Below are 27,725 nucleotides of genomic sequence, written 5' to 3'. Positions count from 1 at the left end.
CCTTGCGTTTGGAGATGACCGTGGCCAAGTGACACCTCCGGTTAGCACGGTCGGCGACGTACGGTGCAAAATAAGTTCGACATACGTACATACAAATTGGAACGGTGCTTAGGTGGATTGTTACATCCCAAGACCGTGAGAGATGGTGGAAACTCAGGGGGGACCTCACCCAGTGGTAGAATTATCATGGCTGCGGCTGCTGCTGCTGCTGTTGACGATGATGATAGTTAAGTCGATGCTTACAAAGTAAAATTCACAAATACAATTTTTCAATTTTGGACGGCACAAAAAAATAATTGCTTGAAAGTTAATTAGTGTCACTCAAAGGACGGGATCAGCTTCTCCATTGCATTCAGTCTCATGCTAAACACTGCAAGATATACTTGCAATCCTCATCAACCGTGAACCAAGTAATTTGCCTCCCATGGAGTGTGACAGTTTAGCCAATATAAATGGGGAAATCCAGCTTGCGAGTATGACCATTATACACCATATACACTCACAAACCTCATAAATAAACCCTTATAGTTGTTTTTCTATAGACAGTAATGGGCATATCATTGTGCAAAGGTGGTGTTTTCCTTTTATTATCACTTAAACATAAACTTTCCATAAAACCTCAGCGGTATAAAAAAAATAAAAACCTCCGTCACATGGAATTGATTTCATCTATCGTCGCTGCTGGCTTATTTCTCTACATCTTCGTAAATCACCACGAGGAAGCTAGAGAGCGCCGTGCCAGTAAAAACCATCGTGTGTCAGAATGGTTGTGTGTCACACAGCCCAACCTTGTTGTACACACACAAACGCGCGCGCGGGCCTGCTTATACGACGTAATCGCGTTACGACTCCCACTTGCACGGCAGCAACAGAATGTGAGCTGCGTCAGGGTTGTTCTCTCTGTGCCGGTCTGCCTACGGATTTGTGTTTATCTTCTTTTTTTATAGTACGGTTGTTGACCACAGCCTCAAAAGCTGAAAACGCCTGGCGGCCAGTAACAAACAGCACTATTAAAAGGTGACATACAGTATAGTATAAGAGCTCGTATGTTATTTTTTCATTCGGCAAGGTTATACAAAGGTCATCTTGAGACGTCAGAGTACAAGGGAAAGCATAAAATGAGGTTTGCGGTAATGGCAATGATGACTACGATGATGATGATGACTACGACGATGATTATGATGGTGAATATAATGATGATCACTACGATGATGATGACTACTACGACGATGATGATTACTACAATGATGATGACTACGACGATGATGACTACAATGATTACTGCAATAATGATGATGACCACAACGATGATTACGATGACTACAATGATGACGATAACTACAATGATTACTACAATGATGATGATGACTACGATGATGATGATGACTACAATGATGATAATTATGATCAGTAACTGGCTTGTTTACCGTTAAGGAATTAAAATGTTGCTGTGGCAGAGCACACCGATGGCTTGTCAAATCTGAAAAGCAACAATTTCCCCCCGCCCTCCCCCCAAAAAAAACATATCAGAATAACAAACCGCTAAGGTCAAACGGTGAAGGTGAATCTCTCAAATCAACGGCACGAGTCAATGCGGCACAAGCATTGGTATATTTAGCCATGATAATTCAATACCGCTTGATTACATTTGAAGCGGTTATCTGTGGTTCAATATGCAATCATCACAAGAGAGGAGCCAATACATTACAAAATGTAGGCCATTAGGCCTCCTGACTGCTCCAAACAGATAATGTGCTGCTATTGAATTTGGCCTTCGCTTTGCTTAGACTTGCAGCGATTTAGCGGGAGGAGCGCCGCCCGTGCGGTACTTATCAAGCGGCCCTCGCGGTCACTCTCTCAACGCCCCCCTTGTCTCCATTCTCACAATCGGCTGGTGAGAGTTCGTGTCTCATGGGAAAGAGAGCACATGGCAGTTTAAGACTGCAGGTGATCTAGCGTTAAGACTCGATGCTTTGGCTCGTTCCCTCATCGTTTGACTCCTTCCTCCTTTGTGATTTTCCTGCCAGCCACTTTCCCCCCTTCTCTTTCTTCCATCTCCTTTTCGTTTCTGTATCTCTCTCATTCTCTTCTTCTCTCTCTATATCGCTACCTCGATCACAGATGGGGGGGGGGGGGGTCACTATGTATCCTGTCATGTGCCGGTGCCACTTGGAAGATGTGTATCCCCAATAACCCGATTTTCTGCAATCGTTGTTGCTGTAATAAAATAAAAATACATTTGATTGAGAGCAGATTCCGTGGCCGCAGCGATGGTGGCAGAAGGAAAGAATGCAGTGGCTGCCGGAATGCTTCACTTGGCCTTGCTCACAAACGTGGTCCTGTTAGTGGGTCGAGTCGAGATAGCGGACACACTTACCTGTGAACAAACATGGTGAACGATTGTTCGAAGAATCTGATCATGACACCTAATTTTTTTAAAAAGCAGTTGCAGCAAAAGCCATTGTGGTACTGTACTATGCTCTCATGTCTTTGCTCCCCACCGTCTGTTTGTTTCACCCGGTGAGAAGTCAAGAAGTGATGATTCTCATTAGCCAGAGTGACCCGGGTCAGCAGAAATAAATAAGAAAACGTACAGCAATGAAGCAAATAGCAACCAAAACTGTGTCACGTTAGAGATTGAAAATATTGCACCGACCCTGATTAGTGCGGTGAAGTATGGTCAAATAACCCCGACGAACCACACGGTACGGGGAAGCCCTTAGCCAACAGTTGATTGACACGAGAGCTGTACTCGTGCACATAAAACTACTATGAGTTAACACATGAAGGAATGCACACACACATTAACAGTGCGCTTTGGTAGCATGCTGCTGATACTACGCCCAGTTGCTGACTGTACAGACTCATTAAAAATCCAATTCAAGATTTTACGCATGACTAACGTAGACTCGGTGAAATAGAATGGCGTAAACCGTGGCAGCAGCAGCACGGAGGAGAGTGGCTCAAATTATGCATCTCCTGCAGACGGTGTGTACAGGATAAGTTAATTCGTCTGTAAAGCCTTCCTGATATATTTCTGTTTCTTCTCACTAACATGTCAGCCTTCTAGCTACAATTTCCGATATTTGCTCGTATGAAATACGAAGAAAAAGTTCATTCTTAGAATTCCTGTTCCACAGTTGTGCCTGCAAATGAAAGTGAGATGCAATCTTCTTCAATAAGTGAGTTTGCAAAAAAAGGTTGTATTTCTCCTTCCCGTTTGCTGATGCAAAGGTGACCCCTTTAGAGTCGAAATAAATAAATACTTACTAAGAGTGTTTGGGCCGGCAGGTAAGACAGAAGTTTCTTCGTTGTTTTTCTTTCTCACAAAAGATTGAGACTTTTCTTTCATATCAGCTGTCTGTGTGACTGGACGTGTGTCACTGTCTCACATTCGCGTTTGTTCCTTTGTGTTACCAGTCCCTTATTTAAAAAAAAGGAAAGCAGTGTGACTAATCTTCTTCTAATGTAATTTATTGTTTAAAAAAAATCACTCAACAGTTTTTGTGATCACCCGCTTTGAATCTTTCATATGTGACTTAGCCACACATTGTTTAACGTAAAAAATACAGATTTTATATTTCTGTTTGTACATCACCGATTTTTTTTTTGGGGAGGTACAGTAATAACTATTTTCACTTCACACTACAAAATCTATCACCTCCAATCGCACGACTCCCCGTCCCTCCGTATCACCGCGTTCCAGTCTGATGTGACGAATGCACAGCCATCACCCTAATTTAATCTGCCATTTAGAGCACCGGGGTATTTTCCCAACCAAATGCAAAATATGAAACATTATACGATGCAGCTCAGAAGAGAAGAAAAAAAGTGACCTCACAGATCTCATTGTGACAATTCCTTGGTCGAGGCTGCATTATAGGATCTGGGTGTTTTAAGACCAAAGAATGAATTCTTTGTTGTACTATTATTTTTTTTACGCTGGTTTACTCAGAAAAGACTGAGTCTTAAGGGGGGGGGGGCTCAATGCTTCTGCGTGCGATACGCAGGTAAATCTGCAATATTTGGATGTTTGGTTGATGGCAGTTACGCACCGATATGGGTGTTCTTTTTTTTTTACAACATCTGGGATGAAACCGGACAACCCAGAGGAAACCCACAGGGGGGGGGGGCAGGGGAGAGAACATACACGATGCACACAGCAATGCGCCCGAGTCGGGAATCGAAGTCGTGGGGCGTGAGTGTTACCACTGCTCCCACCCTGACGCCCGGTTCACGATACAGTACAATCCAACACTGGGTGCTGTATTTCACAAGGCAAATGCGGAGGCAGACGCTCGTCTGCTGCGTCTAGACACTGCATGCCCCACCCCGTCACGCTAACAGCCTCAGCCTGGATGGGATGTGCAAACACTTCCCACACACGGCCCTAATGTGTCGCTGACACCCTTAATAAGCCAGTAGTTGTATTAACGGCCTTGTTAGGAAGATTCATTGCATTTCCTGCACCACGGCGATTGAACCTCCTTGGATTTGTTCGCGTAATGAGAACGTTGTGCAGATTTTACAAAAAAGAATCCCCGATCATCCTCTAATCACGAGCTGATTTTGTGCATATTTCACGAGCAAAATCCCCAATCGCATCTAATGGCTGGCTTACTCAATGGCACAGCTTTTTGACAAAATATGAAAAATGCGAATTGGCAAAGACCAAGCGCAATTACGAACGTTATTTGCACTTATAGGCAATTGCAGTGGAGCAGAAACAAGTATAACCCGTAAAAACAAAGTTTTTCACTATAAATCCTTTATATGCGTGGCGGCTAGAGTCCTCTCGTCCTCTGGCTTGAGATGGCTGCCACCTATGGGTCAGATGATTGCATGGCAGCATTAAGCAATTGGTAATTAAATATAATATTTTTGTCCTAAAAAGTGTAAGATTTTGGAAATTTTTTCCACCAACATTAATTGTCACGTACAACGAGTCTGTGTGGAAAATGTCAGCTCGATTGGATCACGGGAAGTGGGTTAAAAAACGACCGAAAGATTTGCACGGTCCTAAGCAAGCAAGCAAGTGAACTTAATATAAAGGATTTAAAAAAAGCTTCAGCATGACCGAAGATTTGGTTCCAATCTATTCTAGATAATGAGAACAATTCCGAACTATTTAAAAACTCTAAACTCTCACACACTGCCCCTTCTCCCAAAGAGCATGCTTGGATTGTACGCCGCGATTAGCTTTTCTGTTGTTGCTTCATTTGCCAAAAACGTTCATCGCAGCGTCGTTATCGGGGCAGCCCGCGGTGGCATTAATGATCTTTGTCTAACCTCGGCAGCTCGCTCCACGCTGGCGGCAGCGCTCAGCCCCCCCGGGGGAGGCCCGAAACTCAAGCGGAGGGGCGTGGCCCACGCCGCCGCACGTGGACAACGTCGGCTCGTGTTTACACGCCGCAGCATGGGGACAACGTCGGCTCGTGTTTACACGCCGCCGCACGTGGACAACGTCCGCTCGTGTTTACACGCCGCCGCACGTGGACGTCTGCCGTGTTTACACGCCACAGCACGTGGACAACGTCCGCTCGTGTTTACACGCCGCCGCACGTGGACAACGTCCGCTCGTGTTTACATGCCGCCGCACGTGGACAACGTCCGCTCGTGTTTACACGCCGCCGCACATGGACAACGTCCGCTCGTGTTTACATGCCACCGCACGTGGACAACGTTCGCTCGTGTTTACACGCCGCCGCACGTGCACACCGTCTGCCGTGTTTACACGCCGCCGCACGTGGACGTCTGCCGTGTTTACACGCCGCCGCACGTGGACAACGTCCACTCGTGTTTACACGCCGCCGCACGTGGACAACGTCCGCTCGTGTTTACACGCCGCCGCACGTGGACAACGTCCGCTCGTGTTTACACGCCGCCGCACGTGGACAACGTCCGCTCGTGTTTACACGCCGCCGCACGTGGACGTCTGCCGTGTTTACACGCCGCAGCACGTGGACAACGTCCGCTCGTGTTTTCACGCCGCCACACGTGGACAACGTCCGCTTGTGTTTACACGCCGCCGCACGTGGACAACGTCCGCTCGTGTTTACACGCCGCCGCACGTGCACAACGTCTGCCGTGTTTACACGCCGCCGCACGTGGACGTCTGCCGTGTTTACAAGAACGGTCTTTCCCAACGCAGCGCGGCACCGCCAATGACAGTGCGCGCATCCGTTGGAAACGATTGACACAGGGGGCTACTACACACGACACGGTACGCGCGTGCCACACCTGCCACACGGGCGCACACGCGGAGCTGTTTACCATCCACAACGTGCGAAGTGGGCTTATGTCCATGCGCTTACAGTCGAGTATTTAGAGACAATTTCAATATGCTGCAACAGGGGCAGTATCAACAACCGCCGGTTCGCACGGTTGGCTACGTATGGTGCGAAAGAAGTTCAACATACATGCAGTTTAGATTTCGGTGATAATTGCCAACAACTGGTAAGAACCCTTTTGTAAATTGTGAAAAAAACTATTAACGAGAAGGAATTAACCCCATTCAAAAGTCTAAGTAGTTTCATACTCAAATGAGCATTGAGGTGGTGCTCATCGCCTGTTTACAGCCCTGAGCCAGTGGTGTAAATTCCAGATTCCTTAGGCAGGAGCGAGCAGTACCAAAGGACAATCACGTTGACTTCCCCACAAAGCAGTTCCTCTTTTTATAGAGGTTTAGAACTGTATCGCTGAGCCACCCAGGCCGGCTAAAAGGCATTCGCCACGCTTACAAACGTTGACAGTGCAAAGCAATTTCTGCAACGGGGTAACATATTCCTCTAATTCTCATTTGCCGAGCAGCTTAATCAGCAGCAGGTCCAGGTGATGAACAAATCCGCCCATCTCAAACATCCATGTCCCCCAGCAGAGATTGCAACTGGTGGATGCAGCCATCATTACTGGAAAGGGCAATCATTATTTGGTAGCAAAAGCCATTTTAATTAAACTCGGACATCTTCTTAGGTTTTTTCGGTAAAGTCACGTAGAAAGTAAAATAAAATAAAAACAAAAATCACGACGTTTCGGAGGCAACACAAGTCTCCGTCATCAGGTGGGACCGTCACAGCCAGATTAGCTGTATCAAGTGAGGCAATGATTCAAGATGTAATCCCTTAAAAGCGAGTTGAGGGGGGAGGGAGAGGGAGGGGGGAGCTCATCAGACTATGGTAGCCAATGAAAGGAACGTATCGGGAGGGAGGTGGGGGCGAGGCCAAAAGGGTGGGCGATGGACGTGGAAGCGCTTGTGCGCAAGCGGCCAATTACTGCACACGCCAACACAATGGAGCGATTGTGCGCAAGCGGCCAGCCACTGCACCCGCCAACACAATGGGCAGAGAGGAGGAGGGGAGGTCTAATACACATGATAGACAAAAGAACGAAAATGATGATGGGTACAAACTTAGGGGGAGCTCATCAGACTATGGTAGCCAATGAATGGAACGTATCGGGAGGCAGGGGGGGGGGGGGCGAGGCCAAAAGGGTGGGCGACGGACGTGGAAGCGCTTGTGCGCAAGAGGCCAATTACTGCACACGCCAACACAATGGAGAGAGAGGGGGAGGGGGGGTCTGATACACATGATAGACAAAAGAACGAAAATGCCCATGTTTATACCAATGCTGGCTGAACAATGAAGAGAGTACTGTTAAAATAACTGAGGATGTTAACACTCGGTAAAGTACAGTAAAATAGTGCCTGTCAGATAAGATGGTCCAAAAAATTTTGTGATTAAGTCTTTTTTGCGTGGTTGATAACATCTTTCCAATGATTACTAAGTTTGTACCCATCATCACGGTTGAAATTATGTCTGTGTTTGTATATTTGTATGGCTTCGTGTACAAACCTTTGATGGTAGCCGGGAGGTTTGCAGAGAACCTTGGTCTCGGAAAAGACAATTTCATGAGAGCCCACCGAGTTGTAGCAATGATCGGCCACGGCAGAAGAATCAGTTCTGCCGTGTTTCAGATCTGACTTGTGCTCGCGGACACGATCAGAAACATGACGTTTCGTTTCTCCAATGTAGCAATCACCACAAATGCAACTCAATTTGTAGACTCCAGGATACTGTAAGTCAGGAACGACATCCTTCACAGATGGAATCAGATCACGGATTTTATGCACTGTACTGAATCGGACTTGGATCTTATGTTTGTTTAGAATTTTGGAGATCTTTTTGGTCACGCCAGCTATGTATGGTAACGTGATGGTTTTGGTCGGAGTTTCATGTGGCTGTTTCTGTGTGGTGGGAGAGACAGCTTGGCGGATAGTACGGTCAGAGTATCCGTTCATCCTGAGGGCCCGATGTACATGTCTTAATTCACCGGTCAGGTGGTGTTTGTCAGAAATGCCATGTGCTCTGTGGTATAGCGTTTTGATGAGAGAGTTCTTTTGAGATGGGTGGTGGTGGGAATCCGGTTTCAAGTAGGAGTCTGTGTGGGTGGCTTTTCTGTAGACAGAATGTCCCAAGGAACCGTCAGGACTCCTCTCAAACAGAATATCCAAGAATGGTAGTTTACCGTCTTTCTCCACTTCCATGGTGAATCTGATGGATGGGTGTCTAGAATTGATGTGGTCCAAGAAGTGGTTCAATGCTGGGAGGCCATGTGGCCAAATGACGAAAGTGTCATCCACATATCTCTTCCACAGGAAAGGACGCAGGGTGGATGTCTGGATGGCGTCTGATTCAAACTTTTCCATGAATATGTTGGCTATAACTGGTGACAAACTCGGACATATTGTGTGTGTGTGGTGATGTGCAAAAACGCTGGGCAAACGAAGGCTTAAGATAAATGCCCATTTATTTGTACAAAGTGCCAGAAACGAAGAAGACTTTTTTCTGCAATGTACTTTAAAATGACCGGTTTGGGTCATACATGTTTAATAGGAACTGCAGGAATATGGGACATTTGAAAACAGGTCTCAAAGTCTGGTAAATCGGGATTTTCGGTCTGAATTATTTAATGGCATATTGTGCAACGCCGTGAGGTCAGAACCATCGCCATGACTACCAGCATCTCCGCAGCTCTTGCGAGCGCCGGTGATTATTTTAAATGCGCAAAATTATTTTCGCCTCCGAGATCTCACCGTTGTTTTGTTGTTGTATAAAATAAACCACACAACCGGTGAGCACATTACCAAGGTTTGTCTGATCATCGCACGCATTGCGTAACCATTTAATTGCCTTGGGATCGCGCAGAGGAACACTTTCCATTTGCAGTATTTTTTATTTCTGAACCGGAATACGAAATTAACTTTTGTCCGTCTGCGAACGGAAATGTTACGCGGACTTGCTCACGCGTAAAAGAACACTTTGAATGTGAATGCCAATTTAAAAGGGTTGCTTGAACCGGCACAACCCATTACTCTGTAAAGAATACTGCTAATACGGGCACCAACAAAGAATCCATGCCACAGTCATAATAATAACACTTAATTATTAAACCAAGTAAAAAAAAAATCGATCAAATCAGATGGCCAGCTTTAAAAAAAAATGTAAATTACACGTCATAAAGGTTTTTGGGTAATACCATCCAGCATGTACGGGCGATTTGCTAGAATAGAATAGTGGCAAATCGCCCGAAGATTATGGATGTAATTACCAGCGAAACGTCGTACTCAAATTCTAAATGTTGTAGATTCACTCTTCAAACACACCGGTGGGCTGAAGAAGTAACTAATTGGCGTTTTTTTCTTCTTGGTTCTTTCAATAAAGTCACGTAGAAGGGAAGTAATACAATAATAAAAATAAAATATAATAAAATAATTCTCACGACGTTTCGGCCACAACGCAAGCAGCCGTCCTCAGGTGAAAACCAGGTCTGTCGAGGCGACAGCGTCTGAATGAAACAGCACCAAGCTTGGAGCATATATTTAAGCTGGGTTAGAAGGGGGGGAAAGGGCGCCTTGACAAAATAATTTGCATATCAAGAGGAATTTAGCATATTAATGGGAAATGCAGGTATGTGATTAGTACTACTTATGCCCGTGCATTATGCAGGATTAGCAGCATCAAAGGGAGGGGATATGGGAAATGCAGGTATGTGATTAGTACTACTTATGCCCGTGCATTATGCAGGATTAGAAGCATCAAAGGGAGGGGATAGGGGTAGCATTAATAAAGGGAAGGAGTGTTAATAGTATGTAGCTGCAGTAACTAAAACCACCACGTAAACAACTAAAGTATAAACTACATAGTATCATCAGTATACTAATCCTGCATAATGCACGGGCATAAGTAGTACTAATCAAATACCTGCATTTCCCATATCCACTCCCTTTGATGCTGCAAATCCTGCATAATGCACCCAGAAAGAACCAAGAAGATGAATCCCTGCAGCCACGAAAGCTTTAAATCGAAATTTAATTGGCGTTTTGTTAACGGGTGGTGGAGGGTTGCGACACATTTATAAATAACGCGATCTAACCCAAAAACCTTTATTGTGAATAATACTGGTCGCGAAAGCCTACATTAAATTACAATAACACTGTCTGCATAAAATCCAGCCCTGACAATGGCCTAACCCAAAATATTCAGGCAAATGCAACATTTACAAGGAGACTGCTCCTCATGACGGCCTTGTTCTTCTGAAGCTATTGCGATGGCACATGAAGCAGTATCTTTCTTCATTTTATGCCGCTGACAGTTTTAAATTCATCACGTATTTATTTATTGTTGAATCATAGCCCCCCTACCTCCACACATATATATATACAATGGCGTTTTGATTGTTTGTAGCAAACTCCCCCATTGTTGCAATCGCCATCACCGTGGCACGACGCATACGCTGACAGTTTTAAATTCATCACGTATTTATTTATTGTTGAATCATAGCCCCCTACCTCCACACACACATATATATATACAATGGCGTTTTGATTGTTTGTAGCAAACTCCCCCATTGTTGCAATCGCCATCACCGTGGCACGACGCATCCGCGCCGCCACCTCACGTGATCCTCTCGGCATAAAAAAACGCCTCCTGCAAGAGAGGCCCCAAGTACCCATGCCTGCAGGATCAGTGACCACGGGACACACATCACGTGTGATGCAAAGAGGCCTTTTTCCCCACTGGCAGTAAGAGCATTTGCTAAGGGTGCAATTTTACCTTTTGTTAATGCATCTTAACCATTGATGTGGTGGAACTATTGATCCAATAATGCCTCACTTTCTGCATCATTACGAGAACTGGCTTCAACCACAAATCCATCGGCATTAAGCTTCTGTCTGTGCAGATGACAGGGTCTAACCTCGAGTGCTTCCTTTATGCTCAGAGTTCAGTGTGAGGATGTCGTGGCGTTCAATCCCTGTTGATCTCAGCTCTTTGCTGCTCTAAATGTGACAGAAGGCTTCAATTACAGAACTATTCATGGATCCAGAGGCACAAACCAATTGGCCCAAGCTGGACAGCATGGAGCAGGAATTGGCTCAGGGTTTGGACTTGAGGGAGCTTCGCTCAAGGAGAGCGAGCTTCTCGTAATTGCGAGAGCTGGTAATAGGGTAGTGTATTTGTTTAGTCAGGAAAGCCTCATTGAGTGTCGAGACTAATTTCTGTGATGGTCCAGCATAGAGTTGGGCGGCAGGACCCAAGCAGTGGAAGCATTCGTGCCTCACAGCAAGGCCCTGGGTTCCATTCCCTGACTCACGGTGCCTTTCTGTGAAGCGTTTGTATATTCCCCTTGTTCTGCATGGGTTTCTTCTGCATTCCCAATGCTGAATAATTCCCTGAATATTGCTCTAATTGGCATTACACACAGCAACATCACCCCAGACTGCAACAGAAAAAGGGTCATTGCCCAACGTATCATGGATTATATATATATTTTTCCACATTTAGAGGCATAGTGATGTTGTCGAATCTGTTGTGTTTTAGTTGTCCCTGGTAGAGGATGGTTCAGTTGCAAGCAGCGGTGCCAACACTTTGGCCAGCAAATGTCGCACACCTACTATTGGTTTGTGGCATCACGCCACCGGGAAAGAGCACCTCTCACACTGCCCCCACGGTGCCCACGGTGCCCACGTCATCCTACTGCAGTGAGAAGGCTGAAGCACAACGTTCGGATGGTTCAGCTGCGTGTAGAGTGCCAACAGAGACGCGCCCGCCACGATGTGAAGTGCAAAAAGGGTAAAGGCGCGGCCCTGCAACTCCTCACTTGTGCCACCACTGCCAGAAGGGCCTCCACTCACTGCAATGAGCCCTGGAAGCCAACCGCCGGAGGGAATTTGGTCTGCTCTTCCACGCTGGCCAGACGTCTTTCAAGAAGTGTAAGTTCCCACACTTTACCCCACTACACGCTACCTGCCAATCATTTATGCTGCTGTGTAGACAGAGGCGGGGGGGGAAGGAGTATTTAAGAAACTTGCACCGTTGTTTCAACGGCCTCGCAACGGCTGTTGAAATGAGCCGGATATCTCTGGATACGAAGAATAACACAAGATCAAAACGGGCATTCAAATCACGAGCCGCAAGCATTGCGAGCGACACAACAGGTGGGGGGAGGAGTGCTAAGACAGTGAGTCACCGTGCATTCCCAACAGGCTTTCCAAAGGCGTCAGGCTAACCTTCATACACCGATACAAGAGCCCGCTGATAGTAAACAGTATTGGCATTCCATTCATTTCACATATAAGAAACTCGTTCAGTAATCTTCTTTCAAACAGCACATTACACACACACATAAAACACACATTCAATGTAACACCTACGCCGTAGGCTTTGCTATGCACCAGCTCATTACCAGGAGAAACAGCAATGCCGTCGCTACACGAGGCTTTAATAATGAAGCCGCTGGCTTTTGCACGAAGAAAGAAAAACAAGGAGGCAACAATGGGAACTCTTGCTGCCGCAGGAAATAACAACTGATTTAAGGAATACATGTATTCATTCATTAGAAAGCAAGCAAGGTCCTCTGCTCATCCAAGTCGACCACATGAGCCTCTCCATCACAGTGAACGTTGCCGCCGCTACTCGAAGAGTCCGCACTCATTCGTCAGGGGCGGTCACAACACAGCATCGCGTTACACCAAGATGGACATCGCTAGCATAGCGGCTTGGTAAATACATTTTCCACCAAGGTCTGCCTTCCCCTTACGTGTTTTATTATAAAAGGACATTACATTCCCCCCCTCCCCCCCATTTAATTGCTTCCCATCTAAACAATAGACCGCAGGCGGTGGAGATGACATTTACTCCTGCGCCGTCATTTACCACGTGGCCTTCGTGAGACCTCTCAGGGCCACTGAAGCGTTACGTAATGCCAAGAAAATAATGAACGAAGAAATTGCACAAATGAGGATACTGTTTGTTGGAATTTGTAATCGGAAGGTTGCTAGTTTTAATCCGATTTGGAAACCGACTCAGTCCATCATACTAGCGGCGTCGATAAAATAAGTACCACTTTGTGGAGAAGTCAACAGTGGTTGTCCTATGGATAGACCCACGCTTGCCAGGAGGATTGTGGAATTTCGACCACTACTTCAGGGCTGTGAACATTGAGATGAGCATTACCTGAATGCTTCTTTCAGTGGGAAACCATTTTTTTACAAAAGCTTTACATCCAGAATGCTCCCCAAACGAGTGGTAAAATTATCTCCAAAAAACTGTGAATCGTGTGTACATTTTACAGAGATAATACCACTTCACTTTGTGGTTGAAACGAAGAATTTTAATGTTGCGTGCGTCATGTGGATTATAATTATTGCAACGTTAATTTGTATTTTGTTTCAAATGTTTCAATATTTAGTCATTTGTATGCGTCAAACCAATTTAAACGTACGTTTTGGACATGCGAGCAAGGCTCAGTCTGTGAAAGTGAAGAAACAATCGGCAGAGAGACAATTCGGGTGGGGTGGGGAGATATTCTCCCTGGGCCTCTCACAAAAGAGGCCCGCCCCCCGCTCCTCCCAGAACAAGCCCTGCTTTATTTTGTCACTGATGATCAAGGGAGGCCCTCAACCTGGGATTGCAGGAACGTGTGTGCGGCCCTTGGCAGGCGACCCGTACCAACCCAGTTTGCTCAGACAACAAATGACCTCAATACAATGGCCCACGTGGTTGATAGAGCCCTCTTAGAAATCAGCGCATACGACCGTATGGCCACACGGCACACACCACTGCACGATCACAACCTAGTGAGTGCGTTGGACTAATGTCCCCTGTCTTTCATCACTGACACCTAATCGCATTGATGTAACTCAAGCTGAGCACTGATGCTGCCTCAACTGAAATTGACGCGGTTAGAATATTCATCCGATGGTAAAGATTTACGCCATCAACTCCACCTCCCTGTTCCCTACGAGGCTCACGCTCGAGAGTAAAAGGTAAAGGGGCATCCCTGCAATGTCTTGCTCGTGCCACCGGCAGCTGAAGGGCCTCTCCACTGTAATAAGCTCGACAGGAGATCCCGAGAGGCTATGTGGCCTCCTCTTCCAGCTGTCTTGGATTAGGTGAAAGTACCCCAACTTTACCCCCCCCCCCCCCACTGATAAGACTGTCACAGGTGGACAGCGGTGGGGCGGAGGGGTTTGAGAAACGTTTTCATTGTCTTACCTGGCACGCCGGGAGATCCAAGCGTCTACCTCTGGATTGCAAGTCCGGCGTGCTCACCATTACACGATGGCAACGCCACTCATATAACCCTTTTAATACATCTTTTTTCACTAAGGCGCAACGCATATACATAAATAAAACGCAAGAGGCAAAACAATTACGAAATATCCAACGTACTCACTATAACTGCACTGGGTGGAAAATCACGCTCGGAATTGCATTCATTACCGCTAAGTGCACAATGTATACATAAGTACAGGATGTGATTCTATGGTTATTTTATTCGTTAAAAACTCAGATGAGAGAAAGAACGTCCGTGAGAGGGGGGTGGGAGAGCTCTAATTGTCCTGAATCAAACGAATGCGGACGCTAAGAGGAGTGGGGTGCTGTGTGGATTAGCTGGCTCAACAGCGAGTGGTGGGGCGCCATGGGCTAGAAGGAACACGGTCTTCGGCCGGGTTGCCAATCTGCGGATTTGTGCCTTTTCTATTGATGGCCCATGGCTCAAGGTGATGTCTCATCAATAAAATTCTTTTATACAGTCTGAGCTCAAGCTCTCAGGGGCCTGCATTCTCCATGGGAGCTGAAGAGCGAGGAAACGGAGGGTCCATTAAATTAAACCGGAGTGAGCGTACCATTTTCTACGCCATCATCGTCGGCAATCTGGCATATTTGTATTCATGCTCGTAACCTGCATTTAAAAAACATTTAACACTGCATTAGCGTGGATGAGCCACAGTGCTGAAGAAGCCACCGGGGTAGAGGTTCAGACACAGACATGTCCAAGCTCAGGAAGGCAAAATGTGCCAGTAGAATCCTAAACGCAAAACGACCGCGCACAGTTTAAACAGGGAAATACATTGTGCGTGATTTACACAACGATGGCCTGACGGCCGAGATTGTGGGCGAGGCTCAGATATGTCCGATTTGGTGAATATGCGCATGGGATGCGCCGTTACATGAATCACTACTCTGAGATTCCAAACGAGCAGCTGCTAAATGACCAAAATGCACAATTATTATGTCGGTTGACACTCCATACAATGGATCTTGGACTCCCACACACTCTGCATCATGTATATCTAATTTTATATATATAGAATACAACACCTTTTTAACTACAAGGTCACTGGGAGATGGGAGGCAGATATACGGAAGGACCTTTGAATGTCTTTCATGGGTTCAGATGGATACACATATTATATCCACATGACAAGCAATCACATCAAAGATAACGTAACACATCACTTTATTTTCTAAATTAGATTTCTACCTTTCAGTCAACAAACATCTGGAGAAATCTTTAGAAATGGAAATGCAATACCATTGGATTTCTTATTTGACCTCATTTGCTGGAAGATTACAATTCAGCAACGTGTTTCTCGAGTGTGGGATTGTGTCGGTGTGTACTTTCATCTGCACGTTTTGTCAAAAAATAATGAAAATCATGAAACTAAGATTTTTTTACAAAAATCTATCATTGCTGAGAACAGACCCAAAGTTGCAAAAGATTAAGCGGCCAGCCACAAACAGCACGATTGAAAAGCGTAATAGATCAGAGTTAACATGAATGAGAACGACCACTTATTCTTGATGGTAATTACTCAAGTTGGACTGTGCTGCGCTGGTGGGCACGGGAAGACCCTCACAGTTAAATCATCAGTGAGACGTGATGGCGACATTTTTAGATGTGCTTGCTTCAGCCGAAGCCTCCGAGGGACTAATTTTATCAGCGCGATCATGCTTTAAAAAAAATTGCGCACGGCACGTGCGTTACCAGGATATAGTTAGAAGCTAATGTTATTTCTTTACGCTCAATTAAGAACTGATTGCGATGGGAATTTTTTCTCCCAGACTGCAGCTGCGGCGTAATGAACGCAATCCAATAGGACGACAGGACAGCGATGGTGGATGCCAGTGTGCGGCGGCGGTGGCGGGTCAAAGCCTCGTCGCCCGTCCTCCGCTTCGGCGGATTTCCAGAGGGCCAAACGAGTTCTGCCGGCCACGCTAAAAATAAGCGGCTGCTTAAACAGATGAGCTGTGAGAAGGGCGGAGGGCAGCGGAGGTGGCAGGTTTATAATAAATACCATATTTCACCTATACTGGCATTTGCACATGCGCCGAGTGACTTTGAATGATTGTTTTGGGCAAGCGGCGGCGCAGAGTGTTTACAGAATATGCCTGCCTTGGACTCAGCCCTGTGCTTTCTGTTACGCATTTACAATGCATTATGAAGAGTAAAGACAGTGAATGCATTTACATTGTGAAATTAAGGGTCATCAGTAAACATAAATTGGGTACTGTTATATCTACCGTGTGTTTACGTGCCATGCTTGTGCCTGTGTGTGGCTAATTCGTTTATTATGCACATTTGTTTTTTATACCCTTTGACTTAAATAAATGTTTGATAAATAAAAACGTATATACACAATCAGGTTACTTAAAGACGATACACAGCTTAGCAACAATCAAATGCGGAGATGAATACAATTCCTGTCTCACTGCTTGAAAAGCTTTGCTCGTTAATTGCTCGAATGGCAACGCATTTGACGTAGATTTCGAGGAATTAGCGCCACGTCGGAATCCGTACTGAAGTCGTCAGGGGATTAAATTAATCAAAAATGTCAACTAAACTAACTCCCCCCCCACACCAATTTTACATCCGCGTGAAAAATGAGAGCTGTCGTTCACACTGGGGGGTTTCTGGGAAGTGAATGGCCGTGGTGGTGGTGGTGGTGAGACTGCCAAGGTTCCCAGCAAATGCCACCTCCTCCAGAGGGGGACGGTCAGAGCCCATGGAGCTCTCGTGAGGGGAGGAGACCGAGTTCCCCGTGTAACGGAAATGCAGAATTGCCTCTAATTCCCGCCGTTTGGGTGCAAACGGCAAGCATATCAGAAGTCAAGAGATATCGAGTGTTATTTTCACAGCACTGTATTCTTGGGCTTCGAATCTTTCGTGGTTCCCATTGCACGTCATGTAATGTAACTTGTCTTGTCTAATGAGCTGGACGTTATTACAGGAAATCCCTCTCAGAAGCAGAAAGTAAAGCCACAGCCCTGCAAGTTCTTGCTCACGCCACTGCTGGAGGAAGGGCTTCCATTCGAGGGAGCGCTAGACAGCCTCTCTAAGGGAGGATTTGGCCTACTTCTCCACTCTGGCCAGACATATTTGGCAGAGGTGGGAGTACACACTCCGTACCCCACCACAAACAAGCTGCCGGCCGACTAACTGTGGTGTTACCCATTCATACCATAATTCGACATCATCGAAATGTTCCATCAAAAGTCTGAAAAGCTGCAGGTTGACTTTTTTTTTTATCAGCCAGCCATTCCAGCCGTTGCATGAGTGAAGTCGCACATGAGGCCTAGCCGGGGGTTGTGCTACATTTTCCCGAAGGTTGCAAATGAGGGGAATGTCTTTCCTTCATGGTCGAGTGCTACGAGTGGAAAGGCATCGACATGGACAATTACACACAAGTGGGGTCATCGCAGAATGAAGGAACCCATGATGGTGTACAGTCTGAAACCTCGCATCCACAACCGAGCACGGAGACTCATCAAAGACCGACTTGATTACGTGGACACAGATGCGCACACCACTCCCCCCCCCCCCGCTAATGTGGATGCGAATTCCCGGCGAGTATTCTATGCGAGCCCATGTGTGTGCTTTTCATGCGAGCGGAGACATTGCTGGCTAATGGATACCCTTCATGCACGGACAGATTTGCAGCTCCAAATTGATGTGCAGTCAGCAAGCGCCCGTGCGGCTCACAGTCTCTTGCTATGATTGGGTGGGTGTGGAAACGCCAATTGTCTTTGTTCTGTACAAGTGTCAATTAAACGGGATGCTCAATGCTAATTTATGTGATCGACGTGTCAACAAGAGAAAGGGATGTTCACTGTATTGCGGAGTTTCCCATCTGCTGGGCTGTCGGCGTGAATTTCGGTCAACGCGATTTCTCAGAAACAAAGCGAGCGATGTCGAGTAAATTTTTACCGTTCCCGCAATCACCGGCTCCATCCTGTGACCTCGCAAGAGATGCGCCGCCACGCTGCCATCGCGGAAATTTCATGTTCGATGTAAAGAAAAACAAAAAACTTTAATATGATGATCAAAGGAAACCGCAAAGACCACACCTTCTGCATGACTTAGCATGGGAAAATGTGCAAAATATGCAGTGCCGTGTGAAAAACAAAAGACCAATTTTTTATCCTTCACGCTCCAGCAGCACGCAAAACCTGATACATTTGTTCCGCAGCTGAAACCTGGGTGAGTTTTCAATTTACAAGCGGCATTTATTCACATCAGTCTGAGCGGCGCGTAGAAAAATGTCGGCGTGCACAATTAAACACGATTGCCTTCACAAAATAATAGTTCTGACCGACGAATAGTTCATGCTGCGTTCACGTTGGCAAACGTGAAGGCGATTCCCTTTTTCCGTCGATCTTTCTCCCCAAAAGAAGCGTGCCAATAGAACGTCATTAGGGGGCAGGCGGCGATCTTCCCCATCGCCGCATCCTGAGAGAGTGCCGTGTCCGCGTGTTATCTCCCCGTTGCCGTATCTGCATCGCACTCTCGTGCAAATGACCTTCCTTGGCTCCTGTCTCTGGAGATGCAATCTGATTAGACGACGGTGCCCTCAGGTGCCCCCGTGGGGCCCGCGGCTCTCCAGCGATCTGGACGAGGAGCGGCCTCGCGGTGCGCGCAACACAAACTCGGGCCACGCCGCCGAAACGTGGCGGTGCATCCTCGGGAAACGCATGAGATGCAGGCGACACGTCGGTTGAAACTCCGTAATTCCAACACCGTGGCGCCACATTGCCACCTCGCCTGTGCACGTTGCCAGTCTGGTTAGGCGCAACTTATGAACGTGCGAGTGATATCGCACACCCTGGCTGCTATTGATTATTTCTAACACGACCGAGACTCTTTCTACTTTCAAGGAAGCTAATGCCTGTTAAAAAAAATAATCCAGACGTTCTGATTTTCTTCAACCCCCAACCTTTAGATTTTTTTGCTCTCACCCCCGCCCCTTTTCTGGAACGTGTGCGATTTAATGAGCACTTCTAAAGGCTAACAAGAGCTGGTCCACAGTTAGGTGCCAAATCCCATGGGACGGGGAAGGAAATTTTTTTAAATCACAGCTGCGCAAGCGTACCCAAGCAGATCCACACATGCTGACAGGAATGACAGCTTCTTAGTTTGAATGGGCAAGGCACAACGGCAACACGAGGCAACTCTCTAGAGCCCTCCCTCAGGTTTTTCCCCACCATCATGCAATGAAAGAGTAAAAATGTAAAAAAATTCAAATAGGTTACGCAAGACATAACCCGAATGAGCGATCGTAAATAACAATCACTGCACATCCAATCAGATTTGTTTTCGTTGCAGGACACGATGAGATAACGTTGCTGTGCCTTTTTTTAATAACGTCAATTGCGCTGTCATCTGTCATTATAATTTAAACAGCTCAACGTAAGCACAGATTATAACAATACTTTCAATGCCAGGATAAAAAAAATGACATTTCATGTTTAAGTTGCGCGACTATATTTTGACAACTGTCATTGAAACGAAACCGCTGGTGTCTATGATGTGCCCTTGATGTTGATGACAAATAGGCGAGCAGCGGTGATAACCAAGCAAAGGATGGTAACGATGTTTTGTTCCCTCTTTATGGGATGTGAACGTGGGGGCTTACGTTTCACATCGCAGCGAACACCAGCTGTATCAACCATTCCGCCAGCATCTCAGGGTTCAGCGGACCCATCGGGTTTTTACAACACAAAACTGTGGCTGAATTTGTACCTCGGCCATGAAAAAGAGTTCTGTAGCATAGTGGGCCGTACCTGGTACAATACAAATGTTTTTTTTCTCCCAAAAATTATTCCAACCGTGCCCCCAAATGACCAGCGACATTGCGGCTCGCAAACACTAACAGACGAGGCCATAGCCAAATAAGACAGTGGCCTTTTTCTCTCTCTCTTTTATTTCCATTATTTATGAACGCCACAAAGGCATCCACCCGGCTATTAAAAGCGTGCGGCCAATTTATTAAATGGGCTTTCGCAATCGTACCTTTTATTGAAAAGGTGGAAATGGTCGGCCATCACAGTATTTCAGTGGCAAAAGATGTCACGTTACGTTCGAGGGCTCTGAAAAAATCATCTCAACAAAACACACCAGCTTTGTTAGCACTTTTGGATCCCGAGTTGGATGCTCGTCAAATGCATGAAGCACATAAGAGCTTGCCCCACGTTCAGCTGATGCCCTGTACCAAGGCAATAAATACTGTGTTATAAACCTAATCTAATCAGTGGAGTGATTACATTAGATTGCCAAATGCCACACTCAGGAGTGCAGCAACACCTCTGCCTGCCTTTCATTGCAAGGATGAAGAATAGGGGCTTTCCCTTTCGTGCTCCTTGCGATAGAGTATGAACACTTAGCTGGAAGTGGTTTCAATTTTTTTCATAATTGAAATATATAAGATTACATCAGGAATTAATCAAGCTTTAATGCAATCCTATTTTGTAAATTATGTTTGATGCACGTTATTAATTTGCAGGTGCAGATGCGTGCCAATCCTCACCAGCGTGAACTATTCTCCCGTGCCATTTTCTGTAACTTTTTTTTTTTTGGGGGGGGGGATTTGTTCTGCTATGCACAGATTGTTCTGAATATTTTCTCAATATCAACCACGAAGGCAATTTCATTAATTCAAATACGTCATCTGGATAATGCCTTGAGATGGAACATCTCGTGTGCAACGGTGACCAGTCTGGGTCTGGTGAGGCTTATGTAATTTCAGGAGTGAGCTATCGCCACTTTATCATTAATAATAATAACACTGCAGTTGTTTGTTATTGTCCCTTCACTTGTCCGCCCACGTTGCTTCCCGTGTGCCTCGCTCGGTCGGGGAGGTTTGGAGGGGGGCACGAGGAGAGAGTCCCCCTAGAGAGGTGGCCGCGTCCTTCATGGTGACAGCGCGAATCAGTATCGACGCGCGAGGATGTGCCGCCCCGCGCGTCGCGGCGCACCATCGCCACGGTCTACGCACGGCGGTGGCGTGCCCCTCGCTCACGCGCCCCTCGCTCACGCGCCCCGCGCGCGCGCCAGCGTCCACGAGCAGTGTCCCCTGCGGGGTGTGGGGGGTGTGGTTGATATCGCGCCGTTCGGAAAATAAAATAAAGCCTAACCGAGAAGAGAAATTAGTTTAATCAGTGGAGTTAGCACGAGTGTCATATTTACCGTAGCGTCACAACTTACGATTCATTACGCTAATTTTACAGACTTCAACAACAAGCGCCGGAGTAGGCACGCACAAGAGGTTTTAAAAGAAAATGTTAATAAAAGTTAATGGACTGGTTTATTACACTGCCATAATTTAATGTAAGCATCACTATTTTTCACACGCATGGTACAAAAAAATGACAGGGGTAACTGTTTACATAAAATACGTGATAAAAAAAAACTATTAGCTAAAAAAATTGCCTCTTTTTCACTGCAATGAAAAACTGGTGATTTTGTTGGATTACGAAATAAAACTCTCCGTGCAAAATGTATGATTGCCTTTGTGTATATATATACTTATTAATTTCGTCTTCGGGATTTAATTCGGGATGAACACTTCCTAAAGTTATCGAAAGGTGCCAAGGGGCAGTCCTTTTCCGGATGTATTCTGGCCGCATCGCACTCGGCAAGACAGAGCCATCTGTCAGCTCACAGCCCGGCACTGGAGTCTCGAGAAAAACATCACAGGAGCAGCGAATAAAAAAAATCTCGGACGGATCGCGAAACACGGACCGCGTTAACGTGGAATGCGGAACATGGAACGCTCACCAATCGACGCACAAAGAGCAGCAGCAGAAAAACCACAGGGTAGGAATGACGACTGGGAGAGCAACAGGTGCAATCACAGTGGCCGTGCCAGCAATATGCTGTATGGCAGCCGTCCCAAATGTGTTGCTGTATGGGTAATTGTCTGCCGTTAATGTACGTACAATAGCACCTAACACAATGATTTGGCGCTTGAAAGCCTCCGACCCAAAAATCAGAGCACTAAATCCTGTAATGTTCACCGACAGAGACTGCAGCTGAAATAAACAAAAAATGGCTTAAAAAAAAACCCGACGTTATCCATTGCGACATCTGTGCCGCGTATCGGCCACAAACAAGCGAGCAACGCGCAAGCCCCCCCCCCCCCCCCTTTTTTCCCTTTATCTTCATAAACAGAGGCCGGTCACAATATCCCGCGTACATCTCTCCATCGTGAGAAAAACACGTTGTACCAATGGACATTCACCTGCTTATAAATAATGAATCGACCGACTAAAAATAGTCCCCAGAGGGCACAAGGGGCACCGCATGCCAGACGTGACTCTACATTTTCTTCAACCGTAAAATGTTTTTTTTTGTTTACACACAACGTAACTACCCGAGGCAATGATGGGTAGAACCGTGTGTGCTTGCTGATGAATTCCATGAGAGTAAGGACGTTTGTGGGTGAGAACACAAGAAACCGGGACAGAGTATTGCATGCAAGTGACCTCGATCACCAAAGCGAGAAATGAAAAAGCAAAAGTGAAAATAGATTCCAGCAATGAAACCGATAGGACCGGTCTGGCCTGCTCGTCACTTCTCAACACCGCACACCCACCGCTCACTAAATCCCCACATTCGCAGCCCTTCCCCTCTGGAAAGCACGGCCCTTTGGACGCAGCACTATTTATACCAAGGCCTCTTGGATGCCAGGAAATATGTTTGATGCTACAAACTTTTGACATGTGTGTACTTCCCTTGCTTGAACCCTGCAGGTCCACCACCGGTCAAAGGGCAGATGGAACCAACTCTACTGAAAGGCCTTCCATAAATAACTACGACTACTGATTCCCTTTTTGACCATCGCTTCATAAATACAAACCCGGCTCTGCTCCTTCACCCATGATCGCCTGTGCAAGACTCCGAGGTTTCTCCGCTTATCCGTGGGGTTGGGGCGACCGCAGGATTTGCTGAGAGTTGAGGCCGCCACTGAATGTTGGACGGCGTGTCACACGTGGAGGTGCCTGCTTGTTGCATCATGCACCGGCGACATTTCATCGGGTAACCACCAGGGCACAGCCTCATTTCTCTTAACCTCGCTTCAGAACGAGAATGCTTATTGATGATCAACGACGATTACGATGATGTTAATGAAGATGGAAACTATGTTGATGATGATGATGATGATGTTGATAGTGATTACGATGACAACAACGATGATGATGATCATGCCAATACATCACTCGTCTGCAATAGCTTGGGTCATCTGCTCAATGGCAAAGATGGCATTTGATGAGTACAATTGTTGAAGATAACGAGTGGCGGACACTATTACGGTCTGGTTGCCCACCTGGTGCCCTTCGTGAGCACGCGAGAGCAGGTTTGGCTGGAGGCGCCGCCGATTGCCCTGCCGGGAGTACCGAGGAGCGGGCAACGCTGGGCGGACACGTCCGCCGCTCGCCCTGGGGGGCGCCGGTTGGGCGGGGGGCAACGCTTAGCGTCGATTTCATGTGCACCTCTGAGACAACTCGCCCACAGCACGGGCAGATGGCAACTCCTCTCCATTTGCTTTCCTATCGTTCTGAATGCACCCCGCTCTGCGCTTCCTTTCGTCGGTAGGCTGTGTTTTCCTTACATCGGAAGATGGCCCGGATAGCGTGTGCGCTCATCACGACGCTACAGAAGCAATGCAAGCCCCAGCCTTGGGTCCCGATAGGAGTGCTCATCAGTTTGTGGGCTGCGTTGCCAGGCACTGGTTAGCAAGGCTATTTACATGCAAATTATCCCTGATGTCGTATGATTGTGAATTAACCTCGTCACCTGTCAACAGCTGCATACCACCCTTTTGTGCTAGACAATGACACATCGCGCATATCATCGCTGTAGCATATAGCAATCAAACAGCTGGGATGCTCAGAACATCAACACAGATGCTCGGCTATCACGATTGAGCAATGAGTCGACGCCAACATTGACGACAGGAATTGATATTTTTTCCCATCTCTCAAATACATTGTCGATATCGTTCTGTGTCCATTGTTCAAAATATTAGGGAGATCGCATTTTATAACTGGAAAAATCAATAGTAAAACACAACACGGTTCTGAATTTTAACATGAAATTAATTTGTTATCATTTGAACAGGGATTTATATGTTAAAATGAAAAAATTAAATGAGAAATTTTCCATTTAAGTAGGCGAGATATATTGTGGCATTAACACAATTAAATTCACACCACTACATACAGCTATCTACACAAACATAGTTACGTTTATGTATGGTACAAATAATAATATACATTTAATATAAACATATAGGTATGCACACAAAAATTAATATAGCATTACCAATACAATATTACAATTTTTAAGCGAAAATACTTTTAAACCAAAAAATGCTATGTGGCAAGAAAAAAATAAACCGACGAGAAAAAAACCCACCCATTAAAATCCACACGGCAAATGTGAACTTACGGAGTGGACAGGGTTTGCGTGACGGAGCGAGCCACACCAGTTGCTACAAGAAAGCCCCCTCGTCCAAGACCACATAAACAAATCTCTCCGTGCAGACGGCAGCGGCGCAGTCGTCGCCGCTGCCGCCGCGTTACCTTGCGATGTCGTTTTCTGTGCCTCGGGTTGGTGGCCGATTTTTGGGCGGTTTTTGGCGTCTCCTCGCTCATAGTTATAGCCGCACCAGCAGCAGCCGTATCCGAAACGAAGGAGAGCCACGCAGGGAAGGCAAGCGAAAAGGGAGGCGAGGAGAAGACGGGCGGGCGGGTGGATGGGCGGGGAGAGGGAGGGGAGGGAGATAACGAGAGATCGAGGAGCGTGGACTGCAGCAGCAGCGAGCGGGCTCCTGTGCGTTTGTGTGTGGCGGCGAGCGAGCGAGAGGCGCGGACGGGTGGGCTGGGTGCACTCTCCTGCTCCCTCCCCCCCTCCCTCCTCTCCCACTCTCTCTCTCCTCCTCCTCGATCCCTTTCCCTCTCCGAGCTGTCAAGTCGAGGGAAGAACCGCCCAGCTTGCGTCCCGTGAAATGACGTCACGGCGAGACACACAAAAACACACATGCACTCTCCCTTGAGAATTGTGCCAAGCCCGTTCTCGTCACCCCGTGTGTACGTGTGTCTTTTCCTTGTGCGCGCCTGTGTGCGAGTTGCTTGGCCATGTGAAACATATTGACATTGAATTTACACATGCGTCTTAGAGGCAAATCGGCAGCCGAGTGACCAAATGTTGCTAAATTATTTTAAATATATGTACCCGACAGTGGTTCATTCGTTAATATTTAGCTGTTTAATTGTCAAAGTGATTTCCAGTTCAAGTGAGCATTAAGGCAGCGATCCTCTCCTGTTTACATCCTTGAGTCAGTGGAGGAAATTACACATTCGTATGACGGAGGCGAGTTTGCCCATAGGACAACCACCATTGTCCTCCACACAAAATGGTACTAGTGTTATCGACCCAGAAGAGATGATGGGTTGAGCCAACCCGTAACCACGATTTTAATTCACAGCCTTCCATTTGCGAGCTGCTCGCTTAGCAAACTGAGCCACCTTGGCTGGCTTTTGTCTTCTGAGAACGGTGAGGAAAATCTACCACGGGATAAACAGAATAATTAACTTCATCCGATTGAAATGAATGTGTTTGTTATTAAGGTTGTGCATGTGCAATTATAGTTTGTCTAATAAAAATTAAGATGCGGGCGAGGTTTCGAGATGAAAACAAACGGCTGGATGAAGTCACCGTGTATGCACTAACTCTGACGAATGCATACAAAACGCAAGCGGAATTCACGTGGGTATTGTATAATGAGAGGGCTGCCTCTAATACTGATACATTTTGTCAAGCAAATGGAAGATTGGTTGAAGTATCGTTAAATGTCATGTCAGCATGTCCTCGGAACACCAACTGAATAGTCTAGAAGTGTTCAGCGTTTTTAGGACAAGTCTTGCGAGTATCGATATAAACTATTATTATTTATGCTGCATTTGAAGAGTATTCTTTTCTTAAGAGCACTCTCATGGTTGGGGAAAGAGAACACACTGTAGGAATCCATGTAATTTTACTTATTCGTGCATTCATTCGTTTGTTTACTTGCACTGAAAAACATCGACTGAGCACACTGTGCCAAGATCGAGCGATGCGAACCAGCGGCACTTGCCACGACATGAAACCACGCTCGGAAGTAAAACCGCAACGTTTCACGAAGCTTAATGCCTCGTCGCGCCGCGGAATGTACACACAATGAATTATATAAAGCGCCGTGAGGCCCTCTTCTTCGCGTCGACATTTAATACGGCCATGACATCATTTGTGCCTCAAGCCACCTCCGAGTTTGCGCACGCGCCTGGTCGTACGGCCGAGGGCCTGCGAACTGTTGATCGTTCACCCCGGGGCCGGGAGCGCGCGCGCCTTCTCGGGACCACGTGGACACGGCGTGAGTTATGGGCACTTTGGGAGTGACCCCCAGAGAGCAGCAACGACACTGAGGCGTGGAGCGGTGCACTGCATCTGTAAGTCAATAGCGCGCCCGTGCCCAGGGGATTCATACACACCCACTTTAATCATGTGACATCTGGATTAGCTGACCCTATGTTGCTCAGCACTGCCCCCTCCAAGGCCAGAACCCCTTCCGCCCCTGCCGACTCACCCGGGCGCTATTATTTTGTCTCCGTCACCCCCCCACCCACCTCCGCCTTGTGCCACCGCATTAACCGCCGATACCGGACCCTCTGACTCGGTGTAGAGCCCGCAGCTGCAGTCTCCGAGCCCTAAACGCGTTACGTCCACGGCACTCGGCCCAACCTTTCCCACCACCTCCTCAATCTTCCGTCTCCAATTTTCTCACAAGACCCCCGACGGCAGATCGCCCTTGCGCGCACAAATGCGGGAAACTCAAACCGCCCCACAGGCGCTTGCCTGCCTCATGTGAACGCCTGCCATGCTCCTGACCATCGAGCAAAAGACGGTGACCGCATTGCGCACCTTCAGATGCGCTGCTGCAGCTGACCGGAACGCTCTTCCTTCCTATATTAGGACGCCACTGGAGCTCTGTACTTGTAAATCATCCAGATTGAAAACTAATTTCTTTACATCTGATTTTTGGTGTTTAGTTTGTTGTCCTTCCCCCG

The 27,725-nt window shown here is 46.8% G+C and overlaps 1 protein-coding gene across 8 annotated transcripts in view; it reads right to left on the bottom strand.

The window, feature by feature from the left end:
- LOC144720730 (uncharacterized) overlaps positions 1-27,725 on the bottom strand; it is a 275,382-nt gene that overhangs the window by 191,024 nt on the left and 56,633 nt on the right. For 7 of the 8 annotated variants that reach the window (XM_078597737.1, XM_078597744.1, XM_078597746.1 and 4 more), the window contains exon 1: positions 25,203-25,340. The exons of the other annotated variant lie outside the window; for it this stretch is intronic. In XM_078597737.1, coding sequence (XP_078453863.1) covers positions 25,203-25,274 — 72 coding nt within the window. In that variant the 5' untranslated portion in view covers positions 25,275-25,340. Of the gene's footprint in view, positions 1-25,202; positions 25,341-27,725 lie in introns of those variants that run through there. 8 annotated transcript variants of the gene reach the window in all.

The sequence above is a fragment of the Lampetra planeri genome, chromosome 9 (assembly GCF_965212315.1).
Source record: "Lampetra planeri chromosome 9, kcLamPlan1.2.h2, whole genome shotgun sequence".
Classification (NCBI taxonomy): domain Eukaryota; kingdom Metazoa; phylum Chordata; class Hyperoartia; order Petromyzontiformes; family Petromyzontidae; genus Lampetra; species Lampetra planeri.
Note: the sequence above shows the minus strand (reverse complement) of the source record. Positions and strands in the feature narration are given on the sequence as shown.